Source organism: Populus trichocarpa, chromosome 2, assembly GCF_000002775.5.
Source record: "Populus trichocarpa isolate Nisqually-1 chromosome 2, P.trichocarpa_v4.1, whole genome shotgun sequence".
Taxonomy (NCBI): domain Eukaryota; kingdom Viridiplantae; phylum Streptophyta; class Magnoliopsida; order Malpighiales; family Salicaceae; genus Populus; species Populus trichocarpa.
In genome coordinates this window covers 1,670,632-1,694,353 of record NC_037286.2, presented here as the reverse complement: position 1 = coordinate 1,694,353, position 23,722 = coordinate 1,670,632, and the positions used below count along the sequence as shown (strand labels likewise).

At 32.8% G+C, this 23,722-nt stretch overlaps 1 protein-coding gene across 8 annotated transcripts in view; it reads left to right on the top strand.

Moving 5' to 3' along the window:
* LOC18096094 (cytochrome P450 83B1) overlaps positions 1-23,722 on the top strand; it is a 79,315-nt gene that overhangs the window by 42,494 nt on the left and 13,099 nt on the right. Inside the window, exons 1-2 of one of the 8 annotated variants that reach the window (XM_024595062.2) lie at positions 1,982-2,885; positions 3,018-3,937. The exons of 2 other annotated variants lie outside the window; for them this stretch is intronic. In XM_024595062.2, coding sequence (XP_024450830.2) covers positions 2,001-2,885; positions 3,018-3,647 — 1,515 coding nt within the window. In that variant the 5' untranslated portion in view covers positions 1,982-2,000 and the 3' untranslated portion in view covers positions 3,648-3,937. Of the gene's footprint in view, positions 1-1,981; positions 2,886-3,017; positions 3,938-23,722 lie in introns of those variants that run through there. 5 more of the 8 variants (XM_052450609.1, XM_052450602.1, XM_052450605.1 and 2 more) reach the window with 5 other exon arrangements.

Here is a 23,722-nt window from a genome sequence, read left to right as displayed (position 1 = left end):
CATGCGATATTCCATTTCCAATTTGATTTGAACATTCATCCTCCTTTTCCTCCTTATCGATCATTTACATTTGTAGTATTGCATTCCTGTCTCTTCGTAACTATCTGTTGAAGTAAACAAATCACCCTTATAGTTTTATTATTATTATTATTATTATTATTTATCAAAGACACTTGTGATAAAGTGTTTGTGATTCAAATTATTTTTTTGTTTAAAAATATATTAAAATAATATATTTTTTATTTTTTTAATATTATTTTTTACACCAATACATTAAAATAATCTAAAAATATTAAAAAATTAAATTTAAATAAAAAAATTAAAAATTTTAAAATACATGATTTCAATCACGTATTCAAATACCAAAGTCTTTTTAGTGTAGGAGGCACGTGGGTGGGTTGGATTGTGCACCACGAATACACTCCTGGTGTGTGGAATGCCTGGCACATGTCCAGCGGCGGTGATCGGAGAGGGGACGCCCTCACAATCTTTGGATGGCATCGAGAAGAAGGAAAAAAGGCTTGTATGTAAGTGTCCATATAATCGTGTGCACGATAAGGATTTCTCTTTTTAAAGTCAGTTATAGGATTTCTCTTTTTAAAATTTCCTTTTTTTCAATTTTTTTTCTTTCTTTTCTTTTCTTTTTTTTTCTTCTAAAATATAAAGTGATATTATAACAACGATTATTTTTAAAAATTGTTTTTTATTTTAAAAATATATTAAAATAATATTTTTTTTTATTTTTTAAAATTTATTTTTGACATCAACATATCAAAACAATTTAAAATTAAAAAAATATTAATTCAATAAAAATAAAAAAATAAAAATATTTTAAACTTTTAAAATATATTTTTAAAATACAAAAATAAAAATAATAAGCAGGGCAGCCGCCCAATCCTGTTTTTTTAGATTGGAACGCCGAGTGACTCGAGATTTGAGGATTGATGCTATAATTCAACATGGGACAAAATAACTTACACGAATACTGGACCTTGACAAGATTACATGATGATAATTTAACATTGACAAGATTATATAGAGATAATTTATACAGACATTAGACGTTGACAAGTTCATATAAAAATAATTTATCATTAACATATCCAAAAAGACAAAAAGATCCATTATAATCCATAGTGTTTCATTAAAAAAAAAGCTATAGTATTCTCTCCAAAGTTTTAATTTTCTTTAATAATAATAATAATTAATAATTCATGCCGTCAGATCATAAATTACACGCACTAAAATGTATTGAATTATTATACACCATTTCTAGTTAAATGGCCCCATGAAAATTCCCACGCAAGTTTTTATTGAGGGAGAAAATTAATTCATTTTGTATGTCCTTGATTGGGATGAAAAGTCGCATCTGAACATGCATTATAACCGGCTATTTCAAACGAAACGGGCTGGAATTGAAAACCTTAGTATGTCGTAGTATCGTTCTCTTGGTATAATAAAAGGCAATAGGTTTGAATGCAAGATTTCTATATACGCAATAATCAAATCTAGACGGCAGACATTCATTATGAGTTTATTGAACAGCCCTAGAAAATGCTCATCAAATACGCAATAATCATGTGATATATGGATCAATTTCGAACACGGGCTATTGTAATTATAATTGCTGAGGAAAAACTTCAAGTCAAAACATGAAGTAAATATTTTCAATTAAATTGGTGCATATACACAAATAAAATGCTCGAAATCAAAGTTAATATGATAGAAATCTATTTCCATAAATAGTCTTTTTTGTCTATATTGCACTGTACGTGTAGGAGTGCAACTGGACTCTGTTTTTTTAAATTTATAAATTTTTTTGAAAAAATTTTAAATTAATTTTTTTTATATTTTTTAATCATTTTGACGTAGTTATTAAAAATAAAAATAAAAATTATTTCAATATATTTTTAAATAAAAAATACACTCACCCGCAAACACTCTCTATATAATTGAAGCTTGTATCGCAGAATTCACAGCTCAAAAATACTCAGATCATAATGGCATTACTCATATTCGTAATTCTCTTCCTCTCCATCATTTTCTTGTTTCTTCTCAAGAAAAACAAAATCTCTAAAAGAGCTTGTTTCCCTCCTGGCCCCAACGGTCTTCCCTTGATAGGTAACTTGCACCAGCTTGATAGCTCAAACCTTCAAACGCAATTATGGAAACTATCTCAAAAATATGGCCCCCTCATGTCCTTAAAGCTAGGTTTCAAGCGAACCCTCGTAGTCTCTTCAGCCAAAATGGCTGAAGAGGTACTGAAAACCCATGATCTTGAATTTTGTAGCAGGCCTCTCTTGACTGGCCAGCAAAAATTTTCCTACAATGGTTTAGACGTGGCCTTTTCACCATATGGTGCTTATTGGAGGGAGATGAAAAAAATATGTGTCGTTCATCTCCTCAACTCGACACGAGTGCAAAGTTTTCGTACCAACAGAGAAGATGAGGTATCGCATATGATTGAAAAAATTTCCAAAGCAGCTCTTGCTTCTAAACCCTTCAACTTGACTGAAGGAATGCTGTCTCTTACAAGCACAGCCATATGCAGAACTGCCTTCGGAAAAAGGTACGAGGATGGAGGAATTGAAGGAAGTAGGTTCCTTGCGTTGCTTAATGAAACCGAAGCCCTGTTTACGATGTTTTTTCTTTCTGATTATTTTCCATACATGGGATGGGTTGATAGACTCACGGGACGCGCCCATCGTCTTGAAAAAAATTTCAGAGAGTTTGATGTTTTCTACCAACAAATTATTGATGAACATCTTGATCCAGAGCGACCAAAGCCAGACCATGAGGACATACTTGACGTTTTGCTTCAAATATACAAGGATCGCACTTTTAAAGTTCAACTAACGCTTGATCACATCAAAGCAATTCTAATGGTAATCTAAGTTCGAATCAAATTCGGCCTTTTAATTTTCATTTCCCAAGCAAAATGATTTGGATTTGAATATTGTAAATGGTTTCAAATATCAATAACCTTACATTTTATTTTATTTTCCTGATCCTTGCAGAACATATTTGTTGGTGGGACTGATACAGCTGCTGCTACTGTGATCTGGGCCATGAGCCTTCTAATGAAAAACCCCGAAGCAATGAGAAAAGCTCAAGAAGAAGTTCGAAAGGTGATAGGAGATAAAGGTTTTGTGTACGAAGATGATGTTCAACAATTGCCTTACCTTAAAGCTGTGGTTAAAGAGACCATGAGATTGCAACCAACAGCACCACTACTAGTCCCAAGAGAAACAACTACGGAGTGTAACATAGGTGGGTACGAAATACCAGCCAAGACCTTAGTTTACGTCAATGCGTGGGCTATTGGAAGGGACACAGAAGTTTGGGAGAACCCGTATGTGTTCATTCCTGATAGGTTCTTGGGCAGTTCTATTGATTTGAAAGGACAAGATTTTGAGCTGATACCATTTGGTGCGGGTCGAAGAATTTGTCCTGGTATATATATGGGAATTGCCACCGTGGAGCTTTCACTTTCTAATCTTCTCTACAAATTCGACTGGGAAATGCCTGGTGGGATGAAGAGGGAAGACATAGACGTTGATCATACGCAACCCGGTCTTGCTATGCATACGAGGGACGCTCTCTGCCTCGTGCCTAAGGCGTATGCTGTGATGGGCAATGATGCGTAAAGGAATTGTGGACATCATCATGAAATCGTGACTCTATGAATAAAACACGAATCAGCCCATGATCAGTAGTTTTTTTGTTTTTGAAGGTTTGCATGCTGTGTGTAATAATAAGAATAAACGACGGAGCTTAATATGAAGATTGACCTTGAATAATTTTCACGCAAGCTCCGTTGAATTTTTAAGGTTCTTTGTACCCTTTTGTTTTTACATTAGAGTTCATTATGGCTTGAATTATTATTTTTTATGCAATTTGAAAAGTTGATGGTCTGAATTTTAAGACCTCTATCAAATTCTTTTCAATAGTACTGGCCCTAATATCTGAGCTTAGAAAGTCAATAAAAGGAGCAAGTCTCTTTATTCATGTGATATGCATGTCAATTTAAAATACTTTATAAGTTTTTAAATAGTGCATGATACATGAGTTAGATCAATGATCCTGCAGATAGGAGCTATCTAATTAAGAAATCTTGACACCAATATAAACAGGGTTCTAGGTATCAAAGACGTCCGTCTGAAAAAAAATTTCATCTATTCAAACAACAGATCCAGATGATTTTTTATTTCACTTTGCCATGGGAGCAGTTGAAACTCCTACTAAAGCTCATGCAATTGCTTAATTTTCACTCTTTTGATGCATTGGAGTCAGAAGTTTTGGATGCCCTCTGCACTGTATTATCTAGGGTTTATTCCATTGGTCCCCTCCAGCTACTGGTGTGTCAATGTTGTGTTGCCCCTTCTTTGCTGATCAAGCAATGAACTGTAGATATGGTAGCAATGAATAAGGAGTTGCTATGGAAATTGATAATAACCTTAAAAGGGAAGAAGTGAGGATGCTTGTGAAAGAGCCCCTTATTCTTAATAGTTATTTTTATATATATATTGATTTTGATTGATTTTAGTTTTTTATGCAATAAACAAAATTGCCAAAAACAATATTTTTTTTTAAAAGAAAATACATTAATAAGGAAAATAGAATTCATACTAACATATCACATTTTTTTATAATATTTAAATTATTATTTTTTTACAAAAATCCTTTTTTATTGCCACGTAATCAAATAAAAAATTCAAGAGCAAAGTTGAATTTGGATACTTGTCAATGTAGTCAATTCCTATATTGTCAATTAGCTTCTTGACAGCTACAAGAAAAGCGTACTTTGAATTTGGACCAAAGTTGATGTTAAAAGACTGGCAACTAGATGTCGGGTTTTGGATCTATGCAGAATGCAGTTGCTGAGTGGGGCATTTTTGTTTTGGACAAGATGATTGGTGGTTTTTCATGGTGGGTGATTGGTGGTTTTTCATGGTGGATGATGACTTTAAAGAACAACGCATGGTGGATGATTGGTGGTTTTGAAAATGATGATGAGAAGTTTGAACACCAAAAGTTAAACACATAATTTTCTTAAAAGCATTTGAATTTTCTTTTTTTCTTGACGAGCACATCATCAATGTCTATATCTTCCCTATTCACCACAGATGGGATTTGATTTTTTTTTTTCCTTTCAGATCAATAGAACTGCCCAAGAATCTATCAGGATCGAACTCATATGGGTTCTCCAAAGCTTCGGGGTCCCTTCCAACAGCCCAAGCACTCACGTAAACTAGGGTCTTGGTTGGTATTTCGTACCCACCTATGTAACACTCCTTGGTTGTCTCTCTTGGGAGTAGTAGTTGTGCTGTTGGTTGCAATCTCATGGTGATGATGTCCCAAAACTCTCAGTATGTTAAAAGAAAACATGTTATTTAATATTTAGATAGTTGTTAATTAAAATATTTATTTAATTAGTTCCTTTCTTCGTAGCTCATGAAATACTAAATTAATGGTAAAAGCTTTAGTATAAGCAAAAAGAATTCTTATTAATGAATTTAAAGACCTTTCGAACTTAATGAAAGATAAAAAATCTCTTACACATTATTAATGAAGGAAAAATATTCATCACATATAATTAATGAGATTGAAAATATGATAGATCTTCGAAAAACTTTTTGGACCTGAGTAGGACATGTTATTATTCTATAATAAAGCTCCATAGTCCTAAATTTCTAAGACCAATTGAACCTGGCTGTTAGCCAAACTCAGATGAAAAAAGCATAGGTGTTTATAGAAAATCATTACACCTTAGGTTTAGTGGATGTCCGAACTTAAGTATGTTCAGTCTGATAGCTTGCCAGACTTATGTTACCTTGGATTCATCTGACAGGTAAACCCAAATGTATTGGGTTCGGCAACTTGTTAGATTCATGTTACATTAGATTCAGCTGATGGTTATATCTAAGTATATTAATTCTAACAACTTGACAGACTTATGTTACCTTAGTCCAACTAACTACTGGACCAAGTATATTAGCTTTGATAACCTTTTTTTTTAATGTAAAAACATTGAGTCAAAATATAATGCATAAAGAGACCGTTTATTTCCATGGTTGCTTCTGCGTTTGAAGCCAACCACGGGAAACAAATGTTTGGTAACGAATGAAAACACAATTCACTATGCATGGGCTCCATCAATTTCTACGTTGAAAGTGCAGGATCACTTAAAGCAACACAATGATGTTTTCAGTCGTGGAGAGTGACTCCACTGTTCACATGAACAGTGGAGCATGTCTCTACTGTTCCGGCAGAACTGGGTCCGATTCAGTAAAAAAAATATTTTTTTTATTTTTAATTGTGTTTTATTGATGACGTGACATTTGCAGAATTTGATCGCAATCCCAATTTTGTTTCTGATTATATTTTACCTGATGTTGTTGCGCACTTAAGAAACTAAGGAAACTGTAGTCCTTGTTGGATGTATTTCATACCTAATGGAATTGTAGATAGTTTAATTGAACAATAAAAAATATTTTATATAAAGTATTATTTATTTCATGATATAATAACAATAGTTAAATCTACAATATTTAAATTAAAAACCATCAATATTAATATATATTTTTTAAAATTATTTTATAACCTCAATTCAAAAGCATTCTTAACCAAATACATTAAACTACTTTTTGTTCATCTTCAATTTCAACTACAATTTTAACCAAATATATATAAATATCAAATCAACCTCAACCAAAATTACTTTTTATAAAATAATTTTTTTCAAACTATAATTATAAGAACTACTAAAATACCCAATATTAACTAATATACTAAACCGTGTGGGGGATTTACTGTTCCCTCACACACAAAATACTGTGAATTACAACAGTAATCCACAATGATTTTTCTCCTTCTTTTTTTTTTCCCTTCCCTTTTTTTTTTCGTTTTTTTTATTTATTACTTTTCCCTATCTTTTTTTTTTCGTTTTTTTTTTCAAATGTTTTTGTTCAACTTTCTTATTTTTTCTTATTTTTTCATTTATTTTTTTTTAAATTATTTTTGTTGATTTTACCTTTTAAATATTGACCTGGTTAAAATTTTTGCTTTGTAATTTTTTCTTTAAAATACTGTGGATTGCTGTGATGTTTTCCACTTAGTTTTTCTATTTTATTTCTTTATTTTTCAAAATTATATTTGTCTATTTTTTTTAATATTGAGCTGATTGAGAATTTGGTTTTGTAATTTTTTTTCTTTAAAACATTGTTGATTGCTACAGTGTTTCTCCACATTATTTTTTTTGTCTCCAAAATTATCTTTTTTATTTTATTTTTTAATATTGAGCTGGTTAAAAATTACAGTTACAATATGTGAGGAAAGCACTGTAACTTATTTTGAAAATTACTGTTCATTTGCTACAGTGTTTTTTCCCACATAGTTTTTTTTATAATTTTTTTTCAAATTATCCTTTTCAATTTATTTTTTTAATATTAAGTTGTTTGTGAATTACAATTACAAATCATTACAAATAAGGCTAAATCATGTGGAGAAGCACTGTAGCTTTCATCACAAAACACTGTGAATTGCTACAGTGTTTTCAACATGATTTTTTTTCCTTTTTTTGGTGTTTGTTTTGTTATTTTTTTTCTTAAATTCTCTCTGTCGATTTTTTTTTTAATATTGAGCTGATTAAAAATTTAGCTTTATATTTTTTTTCTTTAAAACACTGTGAATTGTTGCAGTGTTTTTCCATGTGATTTTTTATGATTTTTTTCAAAATTATCTTTGTCGATTTGTTTTTAATATTGAGTTGGTTAAGAATTATAATTACAATAAAACTAAATCATATGAGGAAAGAGTTGTAGTTTTTCTCACAAAACACTGTGGATTGCTATAATATTTCTCTAAATTGTTTTTTCTTTTATTTTATTGGGAAAAGCGTTATAGTTTTCCTCACAAAACATTGTCAATTGCTACAATGTTTTTTCTCATTGGTTTTTTCCTTCCAAAATTATCTTTGTTGGTTTTTTTTTAATATTAAGTTGGTAGAGAATTTAGCTTTGTAATTTTTTTTCTTTTTATTAACTGAAAAGTTAAATCATGTGGCGAAAACACTGTATCTTTCCTCACAAAACACTGTAAATTACTACAAATCATTTTGTTCGATCTCTAAGTTTTGGATCACCAACACAACTTTTTTTTTCGTCATGAAATATTTGCTCCATCATGCCTTTAATTTCTATTACTTATCTAGCGCTGGTTCACAATTATAACACTATTAAATACATTTGTTTTATAAGCCAGCGGCAGCGCGCGGGCATGTCATCTCGTACTTTCTTTAAAAGGTATCTTGAGAGACAACTGGCGAGGTGGTGTACTGTTTTTTTTTTTAGGGAAGAGTTTTCTGAACCTAGTGCTGATTAGAAAAGGTGTCTTGAGGAAGGCGAAACAAATTCTTTGAAAAGACTAGCTGACAACGTGTAATTAATGTAGTAGACATTTAACTTTTTTTTTTTTTTAGTTTAACGTGGGTGTCCGGGCCAGCTTGCGAGCACCTCGACTAATCCCACGGGCCCTGAAGTTAACGACCATGTAAGCCTCCAGTGGTCATCATATGAGCAACCACAGGGCCCGAACCTAAAACCATAGAGGGAGCAAACATCTTAATCTCAAACTCTTACCACTGGACCACCACCTAGATGGTTAACCTTTCTAAATTTATATGTGATGTCACCTGTTTTTCATTCATTGCCGGGAGTGTTAGTTAGTGGAGACAAACAATGTCCCACCATATGCAAGTGGGAATACCTAATCTCCCACTTGGCACATGGTGGAGGACACAAAGTGGAGGCAACGGTGGGCATCAATCATGCCCCTTCAATCATCAATTGTATATGTATAGCTGTGTGTGTATGAAGAACACAGAGAGAGCAGCGTGAGAAACACAGAGAGAAGAGAGAACATAGAAGAATAGAGAGAGCTTGAGAGAGTAGAGTTGAGTTGAGAGAGTTTTATCTCCTCCTCCTTTGTTTGTATTGTTTGTAAGCTTCATTAATACAAACCAGTAGCTCCGTGGAGTAGGCAAGTTGCCGAACCACGTAAATTGTGTGTGATTGAGTTCTGGAAATAGCCCAACAACTGGTATCAGAGCTTGTTCTTGACAAAGAGGGTGTTTGATCCAAACTCAAAAATCAAAGTTCTCCAAATGTGTTTTTGAACATACCATCGTGTAGAGGACAACCGGACGAATCCACTGTTGCAAACCCGGCGAAGAACCGACGTCCTGCATGCCCGCACGCGCCCACACGCGCCGACGCCCAGACTGCCCACGTGCACCAACGCGCCGTACGCGCGCCACGCTCCATCTTCGCCCGGCTTCTGCAAAACGGGTCGGGCTGACCCGCCACGTCAGCACAGCCGTACGGTCAACGTCCGCGTCACCTGCCACGTCATCGCTGAGTTTTGTTCCGATGTGTCGCAGAAGCTGATATTCTGACACGTGGCTACATCATAACCGTTGAGGGGTTTTGATCCAGTACGACGCAGGATCCAATCAGTTGACACGTGGTTAAATCAGGACCACTATTGAGTATTGATCCAGTGTGACTCAGGCCATCATCTTCTGACACGTGGCTTCATCATAACCGTTACTGAGTTTTGATACGGTGTGACGCAGGACCTAATCTGCTGACACGTGGCTTCATCAGAACCGCTACTTAGGTTTTGATCCGGTGCGACGCAGGCGGTACTCTGGTTGACACGCGGCTGCATCTGCACCGTCCGTTAATTCAAAACTTTGATTGCTAAAATCTGAGCCATCCGAAGTCCGATTGGGGTGATCTCATTGTCATTTCCAAGGTTTTCGGCTGTTCCGGACACATCGGTAAGGTCAGATTTGGGAAATTCGAATCGGAGAAGTAGTAAAAATGGCAGATGAAATAAAAGCAGCTGGAATTGAAAAAATTTGACGGGACAGATTTTGGATACTGGAAAATGCAAATTGAGGATTATCTATATGGGAAGAAACTTCATCTTCCCTTGTTGGGGAGTAAACCAGAAAATATGCAAGAAGAAGATTGGCTACTTCTTGATAGACAAGTTCTGGGCATTGTCCGGTTATCCTTATCAAGAAGAGTTGCTCACAATGTTACGAAAGAAAGATCCACTGCAAGATTGATGGAAGCCTTGTCTGGGATGTATGAGAAGCCATCAGCAAATAATAAAGTGCACCTGATGAAAAAGTTGTTCAACTTGAAGATGGTCGAAAACACTTCTGTGACACAACACCTCATAACTTTAAATACATCACAAATCAATTATCATCTGTTGAGATTGAGTTTGATGATGAGATTCGTGCACTCATCTTGCTAGCTTCACTTCCAAGCAGTTGGGAAGGCATGAGGACAGCCGTGAGCAATTCAGCTGGAAAATCCAAACTGAAGTATGATGACATTCGAGACTTGATTTTGGCTGAAGAAGTGCGAAGGAAAGACTCGGGTGAAAGTTCAAGCTCAGGATCAGCTCTCAACATCAACACTCGAGGGAGGAGACATGATAGAGGCTTATCCAGAGGCAGATCAAAATCAAGATATAGAAGTAAAAGCAAGTTTGGACCCAGAAAGCAGGTTGAATGTTGGAATTGTGGCAAACCTGGTCATTTCATGAGGAATTGCACAAAACCAAAAAAACCTGAAGCTGACTCTGCAAACGCTACCACAAATGAGGTGCAAGATGCTTTGATTCTTGCTGTGCATAGTCCTGTTGATGATTGGGTTCTTGATTCTGGTGCTTCATTTCACTGTACACCACACCATGAAATGATGCAAAACTATATTGCTGGAGATCACGGTGTAGTCTATCTGGCCGATGGACAACCATTGGATATTGTGGGTTTAGGAGATGTACAAATCAAGACAATGAATGGATCTATATGGACCTTGCAAAATGTAAGGCATGTTCCTGATCTAAAGAAGAAGCTGATCTCGGTCGGACAACTTGATGATAGTGGTCATTCAATCCTTTTTTCTGGAGGTATGTGGAAGGTATCAAAGGGAGCAATGGTTTTGGCTCGTGGAAAGAAAACCGGCACCCTGTATATGACCACAAGATTTGCAGACATTATTGCCTCTACTGAAGCAGAAAATCAAGCACATCTATGGCACTGTAGACTCGGCCATATGAGTCAAAAGGGGATGAAGATACTTCAGTCGAAGGGAAAGCTGGCAGAATTAAAAAATGTCGATCTAGACATTTGTGAAAGCTGTGTTCTTGGAAAACAGAAAAAGCTCAGTTTCTTGAAGGTTGGCAGGACCTTAAGACCAAGAAAGCTAGAGCTGGTACACACAGATTTATGGGGACCGTCTCCAGTAGCATCTCTTGGAGGTTCTCGGTATTACGTGACTTTCATTGATGATTTCAGCAGGAAGGTATGGGTTTACTTTCTGAAAAATAAATCTGATGTGTTTGAAACATTCAAGAAGTGGAAGGCTATGGTTGAGACTGAATCAGGTCTGAAGTTGAAATGCTTGAGATCCGATAACGGAGGAGAATACATTGATGGAGGTTTCAAAGAGTATTGTGCTGTTAATGGTATCAGAATGGAAAAGACCGTTCCAGGCACACCGCAACAGAATGGCGTTGCTGAACGGATGAACATGACCATCAATGAACGAGCTAGAAGCATGAGGTTGCATTCAGGGTTACCTCAAACATTCTGGGCCGACGCAGTTCATACCGCAGTTTACTTGATCAACCGTGGACCATCAGTTCCTTTGGAGTTCAGACTGCCCGAGGAAGTATGGAGAGGAAAAGAGGTACAACTCTCTCATTTAAAGGTCTTTGGGTGTGTTTCCTATGTTCATATAGATTCTGATGCTCGCAACAAGTTGGATGCCAAATCCAAGAAATGTTTCTTCATCGGCTATGGAGATGAAGAATTTGGATATCGGTTCTGGGATGATCAGAATAGAAAGATTATCAGAAGCAGGAACGTGATCTTCAATGAGAAAGTTCTGTACAAAGCCAGATCAAGTGCAGAAACAGATAAGGCTGATTCAGATACAAGGCCACAAGAATCTGAATTCATAAGATTAGAAGGCCTTCCCGATGTTACTGAGCAGAACAACAATCAAGAGTCTTTACAAGAAGACTCAAGCATATCTGTACCCGCTACTACACAAGAAGATGCGGAGCAAATTGAACCAGCTGTTCGCAGGTCTTCGAGGACGATAAAGCCCCCGCAACGGTTCACACTTTTACTGAATTACATTTTGTTGACAGATGGTGGTGAACCGCTAACTTATGAAGAATCCTTACAAGATGGAAACTCAAGCAAGTGGGAGTTAGCCATGAAGGATGAGATGAGTTCGTTGCTGAAGAACAAGACTTGGGAGCTAACCACACTGCCTGAAGGAAAGAAGGCTTTACAAAACAAGTGGGTTTACAGAGTGAAGACTGAGCATGACGGAAGTAAACGGTTCAAGGCAAGACTTGTTGTCAAAGGGTTTCAACAAAAGAAAGGCATTGACTACTCTGAGATATTTTCTCCAGTTGTGAAGCTCACAACAATCAGAGTTGTTCTGGGGATAGTAGCTGCAGAAAATTTACATCTTGAACAGTTAGATGTAAAAACAGCATTCCTTCATGGTGACTTGGAGGAAGATATTTACATGCAACAGCCAGAAGGGTTTGCAATGCAAGGAAAGGAGAATCAAGTCTGCAAGCTACAGAAAAGCCTATACGGTTTGAAGCAAGCTCCAAGACAGTGGTACAAGAAGTTTGACAACTTCATGTGCAGTTCCGGGTATACAAGATGCCAAGCTGATCATTGTTGCTATGTCAAACATTTTGACAACTCCTACATCATTCTACTATTATATGTAGATGATATGTTGATTGCAGGATCCAGCATTGAGGAGATTGATAAGCTGAAACAGCAGTTGTCAAAACAGTTTGAAATGAAGGATCTGGGAGCTGCTAAACAAATACTTGGCATGAGAATCTTCAGAGATAAAGACAAAGGCGTACTAAAGCTTTCACAAACAGAGTATGTCAAGAAGGTTCTCAGCAGGTTTAGTATGGATAATACTAAACCAGTAAGTACACCACTGGGGAATCATTTCAAGCTCAGCAAAGATCAGTCACCAAAAACTGAGCTAGAAAGTGGATACATGGATAAGATTCCATACGCCTCAGCTATCGGCTCTTTGATGTATGCTATGGTCTGTACCAGACCAGACATTGCCCATGCAGTGGGAGTTGTAAGCCGATATATGAGCAATCCTGGAAAGCAGCATTGGGAGGCTGTCAAATGGATCATGAGGTACTTAAAAGGTTCCTCGGAAACTTGTCTCAGTTTCACAGCTGGTGGTTTGAAACTTGAAGGTTTTGTAGATGTTGATCTAGCAGGAGATGTTGATAGCAGAAAGAGCACTACAGGATATGTTTATACTCTAGGAGGTACTGCTGTTTCCTGGAGTTCTACCTTGCAAAAGATCGTTGCTCTTTCAACAACAGAAGCTGAATATGTTGCAGTCTCAGAATCTGCAAAAGAGATAGTATGGTTGCAGAGTTTCCTGAAGGAATTGGGCAAGTTGAATGGAAAAGGTACTTTGTATAGCGACAGTCAGAGTGCAATCTTCCTTGCCAAGAATCCAGCATTTCACTCCAAGACGAAGCATATTCAGATCAAATATCACTTCATCCGACAACTGCTGGATGACGAGCAACTAATGCTAGAAAAGGTCTGTGGAAGCAAGAATCCAGCTGACATGTTAACCAAAGGAGTTACACTTGATAAACTGAAGTTGTGTAAAACTTCAGTTGGTCTTCAAGGATAAATGATGATTTCATTGTTTGTCTCCAAGTGGGAGATTGTTAGTTAGTGGAGACAAACAATGTCCCACCATATGCAAGTGGGAATACCTAATCTCCCACTTGGCACATGGTGGAGGACACAAAGTGGAGGCAACGGTGGGCATCAATCATGCCCCTTCAATCATCAATTGTATATGTATAGCTGTGTGTGTATGAAGAACACAGAGAGAGCAGCGTGAGAAACACAGAGAGAAGAGAGAACAGAGAAGAATAGAGAGAGCTTGAGAGAGTAGAGTTGAGTTGAGAGAGTTTTATCTCCTCCTCCTTTGTTTGTATTGTTTGTAAGCTTCATTAATACAAACCAGTAGCTCCGTGGAGTAGGCAAGTTGCCGAACCACGTAAATTGTGTGTGATTGAGTTCTGGAAATAGCCCAACAGGGAGTAGAAGGTAGTGGCTTGTATCGAAACCTTTTTTCTCTTCAATTCTACTTTTACCTTTGCCAAAATTTTCCTCTGCCTTCCTTGATTTAGAAGTCTTAAAATGAAAGCATACGAGAGCAAGTCTCTTCGCAAAGGAGTTTTCCTTTAGATAAACAAAATAATCTTCATCTTTTTTCCTATTTTTCAAAAACTTAAACATTTTTAAGAATGACTTCTAAAAAAGAAAAAAAATGCGTCTCATAAATGAAATTCCAGTTTCAGACCTGAAACTGGAATCTTTAGTCGAGGATCTTCGACCATAAAAATAGACCCTAGATTCGAGAGAGACGCTTCTCAACCTTCCTCCACTAGAAGGGGGAGAGATAGTAGTTCTCAAGAGGTCTCATACCTCAGAGGACAGGAAAGGTTACCAAAGATGCCTCCCGATGAGGCTGAAAGCACTGTTTCTTTTGACAAGTGTCCATGACCACCTCTAGACAACCGGGGGATTCTTCTTGTTATTGTCTTATGTATGTCGTTGATGCTATGATGTTTGTGCTGGGATGAACTACTAGAGCTACATTGGAGATCTCTCATTTAAGATCTCATTTTGGATTCATGGAAATAAGCTATGGGAACTTTGAATTCAGTGTTGACGCTTTGGGAGTTGCAGAATATTGCTAGAAATATTTGAAGCAGAAAAGTAAAAATGAAAACATAGAAAGCATGGTGAAAAACCAATCTCATTTATATTACATTACTCTTTTAAAAAAGAAAGTCCTTATAAACTTGGATTTAAATTTACAATACTCTAAACATATATTTATACTAATTTAAAATAATTCAAGAGACTTAAAAGATAAATATATTTTTAATAATTACATCCATATACTTAGGAGAACTAGAAGAACTAAAAACAATTTGGGTGAAAACTACAAAATTAATTCCAACAAATATTTCTTAAGATTCTGTCGAACTGATTAAACTTCTGGGAGCCATACAGAGCTAATCCTTAAGAAGCCGATTGCTATTGGTATTGTGGAGAAGGAAATGGCTGAGGCTGGAGATTCGATTGTTTCAAAATTATAGTCTAGTCATTTCCTGGGCTAGTTTGTTTGCTTGGGTTCCTTCATTTTTTTCTGCTGTATCTGTTTTTCATGGTGACCCTTTGGGTTGCTTATTTTGCCATCTCTTGGCTTAATCTTGTTTGCTTATAAAAACAATATAAAAAAAAAGCAGTACGACACAGCAATGCTACAACTGCTAACATCCTGGTTCCCTTTGTTTCGGTATCTTGGTCGTCAGTTAAAATCTCACTTCAAATTAAGAGCTAGCTTTCGCACATCTTTCCAGTGGGTCAACTGGTTCTTTTGATCTAGCAATAGGGTGTGTAGAGTTTGTCTAAACTAAGAAGTTCATGACTGTGATGGTATTCATAATAGAAGAAAGGAGAGAATAAGCAAGGGAAGAAATTTCTCTAATACACCCCCTCAAGTAAAAGCCCTTTGGGCTTGAACCTTACACAGGCTCACATTACCTTGTGCTTAATTTTTATTAAATAAATAGGGATGGTGAGATTTGAACTTGTGACCGTTTGGTCATCGAGGCTCTGATACCATGTCAAAGAACCATCTCAACCCAAAAGCTTAAGCTTGTAGGTGAGGTTCCAAAATATGATTTATATTATTCTCTAACATCCTGAACTAGCTGTATTTTGTCTCAATAATCAATATATCAATTGTATTATATATATAAAGATTGATCCAACTAGCCCTAATTAACTCTTGATATATCAATTTTCAAGGAATTCTCAGGTTTTATTTCCATTAATTAATAAGAAACTTGTATTTTTTTTTTTTTTTTTACCTTTTATGATTTATTTTACTGCTATTACACAGCAGAAGTTTAATGTGTTGTTCGTAAACATGGCTAAAACTTTATTTTATAAAAATATTTTAAAAAACAATAAGAATAATTCACACACAGAGACAAAACAAATTTATGTGGTTTGGCAAATCTCCCATGTACACGGGCAGCGGGAAAACACTATTTTAAATATGGAGAATTACAAATGGTGTTTACACAACTCTCTTACACACAAATGCAAATCTCCTGTCTCACTTATTATGCAAATTTCTCCCCTCACAATTGGCTCTCCTGTGCTGCTTGTTTCTCTCACTCTTGGCGTACCTTTTGCTGCACAATTACAGCTCTATTTATAGTGCAAGATTGGGGGAAGGATGGCAGCTACCTCCTCTCTTTATCAACAATTTTGATCACCTGACTTGCTGCCATTTCTGACTTCAACATGCAGCTACCATCCCAGCACATTACAGCGCGCAACTTTCGGTGCAGAGTTCTTTGACATGGCATGCATGATGGTTTCCACATGTTGCGGGCTTTCGACATTTTCTTTATTTTTGTGGCAGTTATTTTATAATTATTGACAATAATGAATGTATCAAAAGTTTGGACCTTTTGCTACGAGGTTGGCATGTGGCTAAAACTCGCCTTGTTTGCGCACGAGGAGCATAACTATATTAAGTAAAATAATTTAGTCCCCTAAGAACTTCATAAATATTCCCCCCCCCCCCCCCCACGATTTTAAATAAAAAAAAGGTGTGTGTTCCTTTTTTTTTTTTTCACAACACAACATTATATAATCAATTTACTTAACATTTCATAATTATTTGTATAGGCAATTAGTGAATAAGAGGAATTGTTTTTGTTTAGATAGCTGGATATCAAATATAAATTTATGCTATGGGTGTCAAATAAATTCATAATGAATTCATAACGTCCAAGTTTGATAGAGATCTTTGTTGCATGTGTGTGCGTTGTCACCATGATTATCTTTCTAGATTAAGATAGTCGGGAATCATGTAGGTGAAAATAATAATTTTTTGTTATTTATCAGTAAAAAAAAAAAGAATCATCACTTAGTATTTTGGTCACTAAAAATCTTAATTGATCTCATAGTTTAGGAAAGTAAACTGATTGCGTAAAAGAAAGGTATTAGCAACCCTAATAAGCCTTACTTAAGATAAGCTGTATTGTTTATTTGTCTGATATAAACTAAGAAAAAAATCCTCCTTAGTAAGGAGATCATTATCTTAACATATTAAAAATCTAGTCGTTCTAATGCCAACAAAAAAAATTGTCTTTCTATGAAATATAAAGAGTAAAAATAAATTTTTTTGATATTTTTGAAATGTAGGCCAAAATTCTTTAGAAATTTACAAACTTATTGTAAAATCCATGCAATATTTTTTAAAAAAAAAACTTGTCAAAGTTTTTGAGATTTTTTTAAAATTACTTAAATAACTTAAGTATTTTTAGCCATATGCAAGAAAAAAAAGAAAATATATTTTTAATTTTTTTAGAAACTTTTTAGGCTTTGTTCGGCAAAAACTCGTTTTTTCTTTGTAATAAAACCACAAAAAATAAGCTTAAAGAGTGTTTACCAAACATACTCTTAAACCCAATAACCCTTTAACAAAAATTATGGCAAGCCAAATAGGGTATTAAACCCTTTGATCCATTTTTTTACCTGACCTGATTGAGTCAACCCGAAAATTTAACTCGACCATAAAGCGAACCAAAATTCTAGTTTGATCCGAAAACAACCCAAAAACAAAATTAAAGCAAAAAAAAAAGAGATTAAACACAACAAAAAACATAAATATTCAAAAAAATTTAAACAAAACAGATCAAAAAAAAATAAAGAACCCAAAGAACACCCAAAATGAACCCAGCAACGTGGGTATATTTAAACTACCGTTGAAGTATCCTAAACAGAAATCCTAATTAATAAAATTTTTTTTTATTTTATTTTTTTATGAAAAAACATTAAAACTATCATTAAAGTATCCTAAATAATTTTTTATAACTATTTTCTATTTTTTATAAAAAAAAACATTTAAACTACTATTGAAGAATTCTAAATAGTTTTTTTATAATTTTTTTCTATTTAAAAAAACATTTAAACTACCTTAAAGTATTCTCAATAGAAAAACTAATTAATTTTTTTATATATAATTGTTTCTATTTTTTATAAAAACAATAGCATTTAAACTACCTTTAAAATATTCTAAACAAAAATCCTAATTAATTTGTTAAAATAAATTTATTATTTTTTATAAAAAAATATTTAATTTACCCTTGAAGTATCCTAAATAATGCTTTTTATAAAGTTTTTCTATTTTTTATAAGAAAAAATATTTAAACTACCCTTTAAGTAGCCTAATCAGAAATGTTAATTAATTTTTTTTTATTTATTTTTAGAAAAAAACCATTTAAACTACCCTTAAAATATCCTAAATAGAAATCCTAATTAATATTTTTATAATTGTTTTTAGAAAAAAAATATTTAAAGTATCCTAAACAAAAATACTAATTAATTTTTTTATAATGCTTTTTATTTGTTATAAAAAAACTATTTAAACTAACCTTGAAGTATCCTAAATTGAAATGCTAATTAATGTTTTATATAATTAATTTTTATTTTTATAAAAAAATTTAAACTACTCTTGAACTATCATAAATAGAAATACTAATTAATTTATTTAATAATTGTTTTTAATTTTTCTATAAAAAAAATTAAAACTATCCTTGAAGTATCCTAAATAATTTATTTTATAAATAATTTCTATTTTTTACGAAGAAAACATTTAAACTGCATTTTAAGTATCCTAAATAGAAATGCTAATTAATATTTTTTATAATTTCTTTTCTATTTTTTATAAAAAATACAATTAAACTACCCTTGGAGTAACCTAAACAGAAATGTTAATTAATTTTTTTAAAAACATTTTAACTACCTTTGAAGTATCCTAAATAATGTTTTTTATAAATTATTTCTATTTCTTATAATAACAAATATTTAAACTACCCTTGAAATATCCTAAACAGAAATGCTAATTAATTTGTTTTATAATTTCTTTATTTTTTATTAAAAAAAACATTTAAACTACCCTTGAAATGTCTTAAATGTCTTAAAAAAAATTAAACTACTCTTGAAATATTCTAAACAGAAATCCTAATTTTTTTTATAATTTGTTTTTTTTAATGGGTATGACGACCATGCAGGCCTAATAGCCCTGGGTCTGGCAGCCATATCTTGACCTAACACATGCCAGCAACTTTTGAAATAAAAAAAATAGAAAAGACAATGTCCTCATGGTCCTCTGAACATCTACAATGTGGTCCACAGTACAAACACTCTATATATACAGTGTAGTTCACAATGCAAATACTCTATATAGACAGTAGTAGCACAATGATTTTTCCTCACGTTTTAAAATATAGTATAATAAAAAGTTATAAATAGACCTGTGAGTTGTTCTACCTCAAACCACCACATCAACTAATCTGTAACAAGAGAAAAACATGTGAGGAAATGGTGAGGTCATTATCCCTCTAGAGGGTATTTAAGAGTGTGGTAGCAGTTGCTTTTTAAAGTGTTTTTTGCTTAGAAATACATCAAAATAAAGTTTTTTTTATTTTTTAAAATCATTTTTCTTTGAAGCAAAGAAAAAAATAAAAAAAAATTTGAAACGTAAAAACAAATAGGGCCAAGTACAAGAGTCCATATCAGACTGCTTTTTGTGTCTTAATATACTAACGAGATGACATGCCCGCGCGCTACCGCGGGCTTATAAAACAAATGCATTTGATAGTGTTATAATTGTAAACCAGCGCTAGATCAGTAATATAAATTAAAGGTATGATGGAGCAAATATTTCATGACGAAAAAAAAAGTTGTGTTGGTGATCCAAAACTTAGAGACTGAACAAAATGATTTGTGGTAATTTACAGTGTTTTGTGAGGAAAGATACAGTGCTTTCGCCACATGATTTAGCTTTTCAGTTAATAAAAAGAAAAAAAAATTACAAAGCTAAATTCTCAACCAACTTAATATTAAAAAAAAACCCAAGATAATTTTGGAAGGAAAAAAACCCATGAGAAAAAACGTTGTGGCAATTGACAATGTTTTGTGAGGAAAACTATAACGCTTTTCCCAATAAAATAAAATAAAAAACCATTTAGAGAAATATTGTAGCAATCCACAGTGTTTTGTGAGAAAAAATACAACGCTTTCCTCATAGGATTTAGTTTTATTGTAATTATAATTCTTAACCAACTCAATATTTTAAAAAAATCGACAAAGATAATTTTGAAAAAAATCATAAAAAAATCACATGGAAAAACACTGCAACAATTCACAGTGTTTTAAAGAAAAAAATTATAAAGCTAAATTCTTAATCAGCTCAATATTAAAAACAAAATTGACAGAGACAATTTTAGAAAAAAAATAACAAAACAAACACCAAAAAAAGGAAAAAAAAAATCATGTTGGAAATACTGTAGCAATTCACAGTGTTTTGTGATGAAAGCTACAGTGCTTCCCCACATGATTTAGCCTTATTTGTAATGATTTGTAATTGTAACTCACAAACAACTTAATATTAAAAAAATAAAATTGAAAGGGATAATTTGAAAAAAATTATACAAAAAACCATGTGTTTTCCTTACATATTGTAACTGTAATTTTTAACCAGCTCAATATTAAAAAATAAAATAAAAAAAAAAGATAATTTTGGAGAGAAAAAAATCATGCGGAGAAACACTGTAGCAATCAACAATGTTTTAAAGAAAAAAAATTACATAACCAAATTCTCAATCAGCTCAATATTATAAAAAAATCGAAAAATATAATTTTGAAAAATAAAGAAATAAAATAGAAAAACTAAGTGGAAAAACATCACAGCAATCCACAGTATTTTAAAGAAAAAAATTATAAAGCAAAAATTTTAACCAGGTTAATATTTAAAAGGTAAAATCAACAAAAAAATTTTTGGAAAAAAAATAAATGAAAAAAAAAAAGAAAGCTTAAAAAAAATTTTGAAAAAAAAACAAAAAAAAAGGGAAAAGCTTTTTAAAAAAAAAAATAACAAACAGGGAGAAGAATCACGGTGGATTACTGTTGTAATCCACAGTGTTTTGTGTGTGGGGGAACAGTAAATCCCCCACACGGTTTAGTATATTAGTTAATAATTTTGAAAAATAAAGAAATAAAATAGAAAAACTAAGTGGAAAAACATCACAGCAATCCACAGTATTTTAAAGAAAAAAATTATAAAGCAAAAATTTTAACCAGGTTAATATTTAAAAGGTAAAATCAACAAAAATAATTTTGAAAAAAAAATAAATGAAAAAAAAAATAAGAAAGCTGAAAAAAAAATTTGAAAAAAAAACAAAAAAAAAAGGGAAAAGCTAAAAAGCTAAAAATCTAAAATAAAAAAAATAAAAAAAAAACAAACAGGGAGAAGAATCACTGTGGATTACTGTTGTAATCCACAGTGTTTTGTGTGTGGGGGAACAGTAAATCCCCCACACGGTTTAGTATATTAGTTAATATTATCCCGCGCTCTATCACGGGTTGGATCGATTTTTTTTAAAATAAAAAAAAAATATTAAGACCATGGATAATTTTTTAATAGTATTATTAAACTTGATCAAATGGGTAATTTTAAAACCTCCCGACTCAACTCTTTGTCTAACTCAAGTTTTTAATTAAACCGTATGAAAGCTAGCTCGTCTTAAATCAATCGATTTCATAGGTCTAAATGCAATCTTGATGATCGATAAAAACATGACTTAGCTTTTAAAAAAACTTCAGGATGATAATTTTTTTTAAAATATTGAGATAATGATCAATCTCGACCCTCCGCAACCCAGGTCATGTACTTTATTGGGTTTAATAACTTTTTTTCATAATTGTTTCTATTTAATTGTATGATAAAAACAAATGCTCATAAAATTGAGCACTAACCTAAAAAAGAAACTTATTTGAGACAATCATCCCTTGAAAGCAAACAAAAATTAATAATGTAGTATATTTTTAACCAATCAAATGTTAAATGATGAAATAAATAAATAAAAGAATATCCCATCGGTGGGTAATCTCGTCAAACCTGTGAATTGGGTAAGCCGAGCTAGTACGCTAAACCTGTGAACTGAGTTATAGACTCCACTTAAATAATAATTTGTTTTTTTCAATCTATTTTTTATTTAACTATATGATAACAAAAGTAAATGATTGTAAAATCAAACACCAACTTAATACCGAGATTGTTTTTAGATCACTATAACCCCATAAAAGGCAAACAAAACTAATTCTGAAACTGAATTTCCAATTAACCCAATAGCATGGTTTGCAACTTTTTTTGAAACTATTTATTTTAACTATATGAGAAAAAAATAGGCGATTAAAAAGTCAAGTTTAGTTAAAAAAACACTCCACCATACTCGTAAATCAGGGCAACCCGAGTTACGCTGGTAAACTTGCAAACCATGCTAACTTTATAGAAAGGTAAAATAAAAGGAAATAAATTTTAAAGTTAAATTCTCAATCATCTCAATATTAAAAGATGAAATCGACAAAACAAATTTGAAAAAAAATCATAACAAAAAGAAAAAAGAAAGAAAGTAAAACATTGTGGATTACCATTGTCATTCACAGTGCAATATATATGGGTCAACAATGGTTTCCTCACACCTTTTAATTTTTTTTACTTTATAAATTTAATAACATGACTTTTCTCTAAAATTATTTTTTAACTATATGAGAAAAAATAGACTATAAAAAAAATCAAGTTCAATTAAAAAAACAACCCACCAAACTCGTAGGACGGGGCAACTTGGGTTACCTTGGCAAACATGTAAACCATGTTAACCTCATATAATGTCAAAAAAAAAAAAACAAATTACAAAGTTAAATTCTCATCAATCTCAATTTAAAAAAATGAAATCGACAAAAATACATTTGAAAACAAATCATAACAAAAAAATCAAAAGAAAAAAAGAGAAAGAAAATGAAAGCAAAACACTATGGATTACTATTATAATCCACAGTGCAATGAGTTTTAATTTTTTTTATTTCATAAAGTTTAATAACATGTTTTTTCTTTAAAACTACTTTTTTAATAATATGAGAAAAAAATAGATTATAAAAAAGGTCAAGTTCAATTAAAAAAAAAATACCACATCCATAAACTGAGGCAACCTGAGTTACCTCGACAAACCCGCAAACTACGCTAACATCATAGAAAGACAAAATAAAAAGAAAAAAATTACAAATCTAAAATTTCAACCATCTTAATATTAAAAAAAAAACAAAATCGACAAAAGTAATTTTGAAAAAAATCATAACAAAAAAAAACATAAAAAACCGTGTAAAAAATAATAATATAGGGAAACACTGTAGCAATCCACAATGTTTTGTGAGGAAAGCTACAGTGCTTTCCCCACATCATAAAAAAAAAATACACACCACATCCATAAACTGGAGCAATCTGGATTACCTTGACTACAAATCCGCAAACCACACTAATCTCGCTAACCACATAGATAGATAAAATAAAAGGAAAAAATACAAAATTAAATTCTCAACCATTTCAGTATTAAAAAATGAAATCGACAAAAATAATTTTGAAAAAAATCATAAAAAAACATGTGTAAAAAAAAC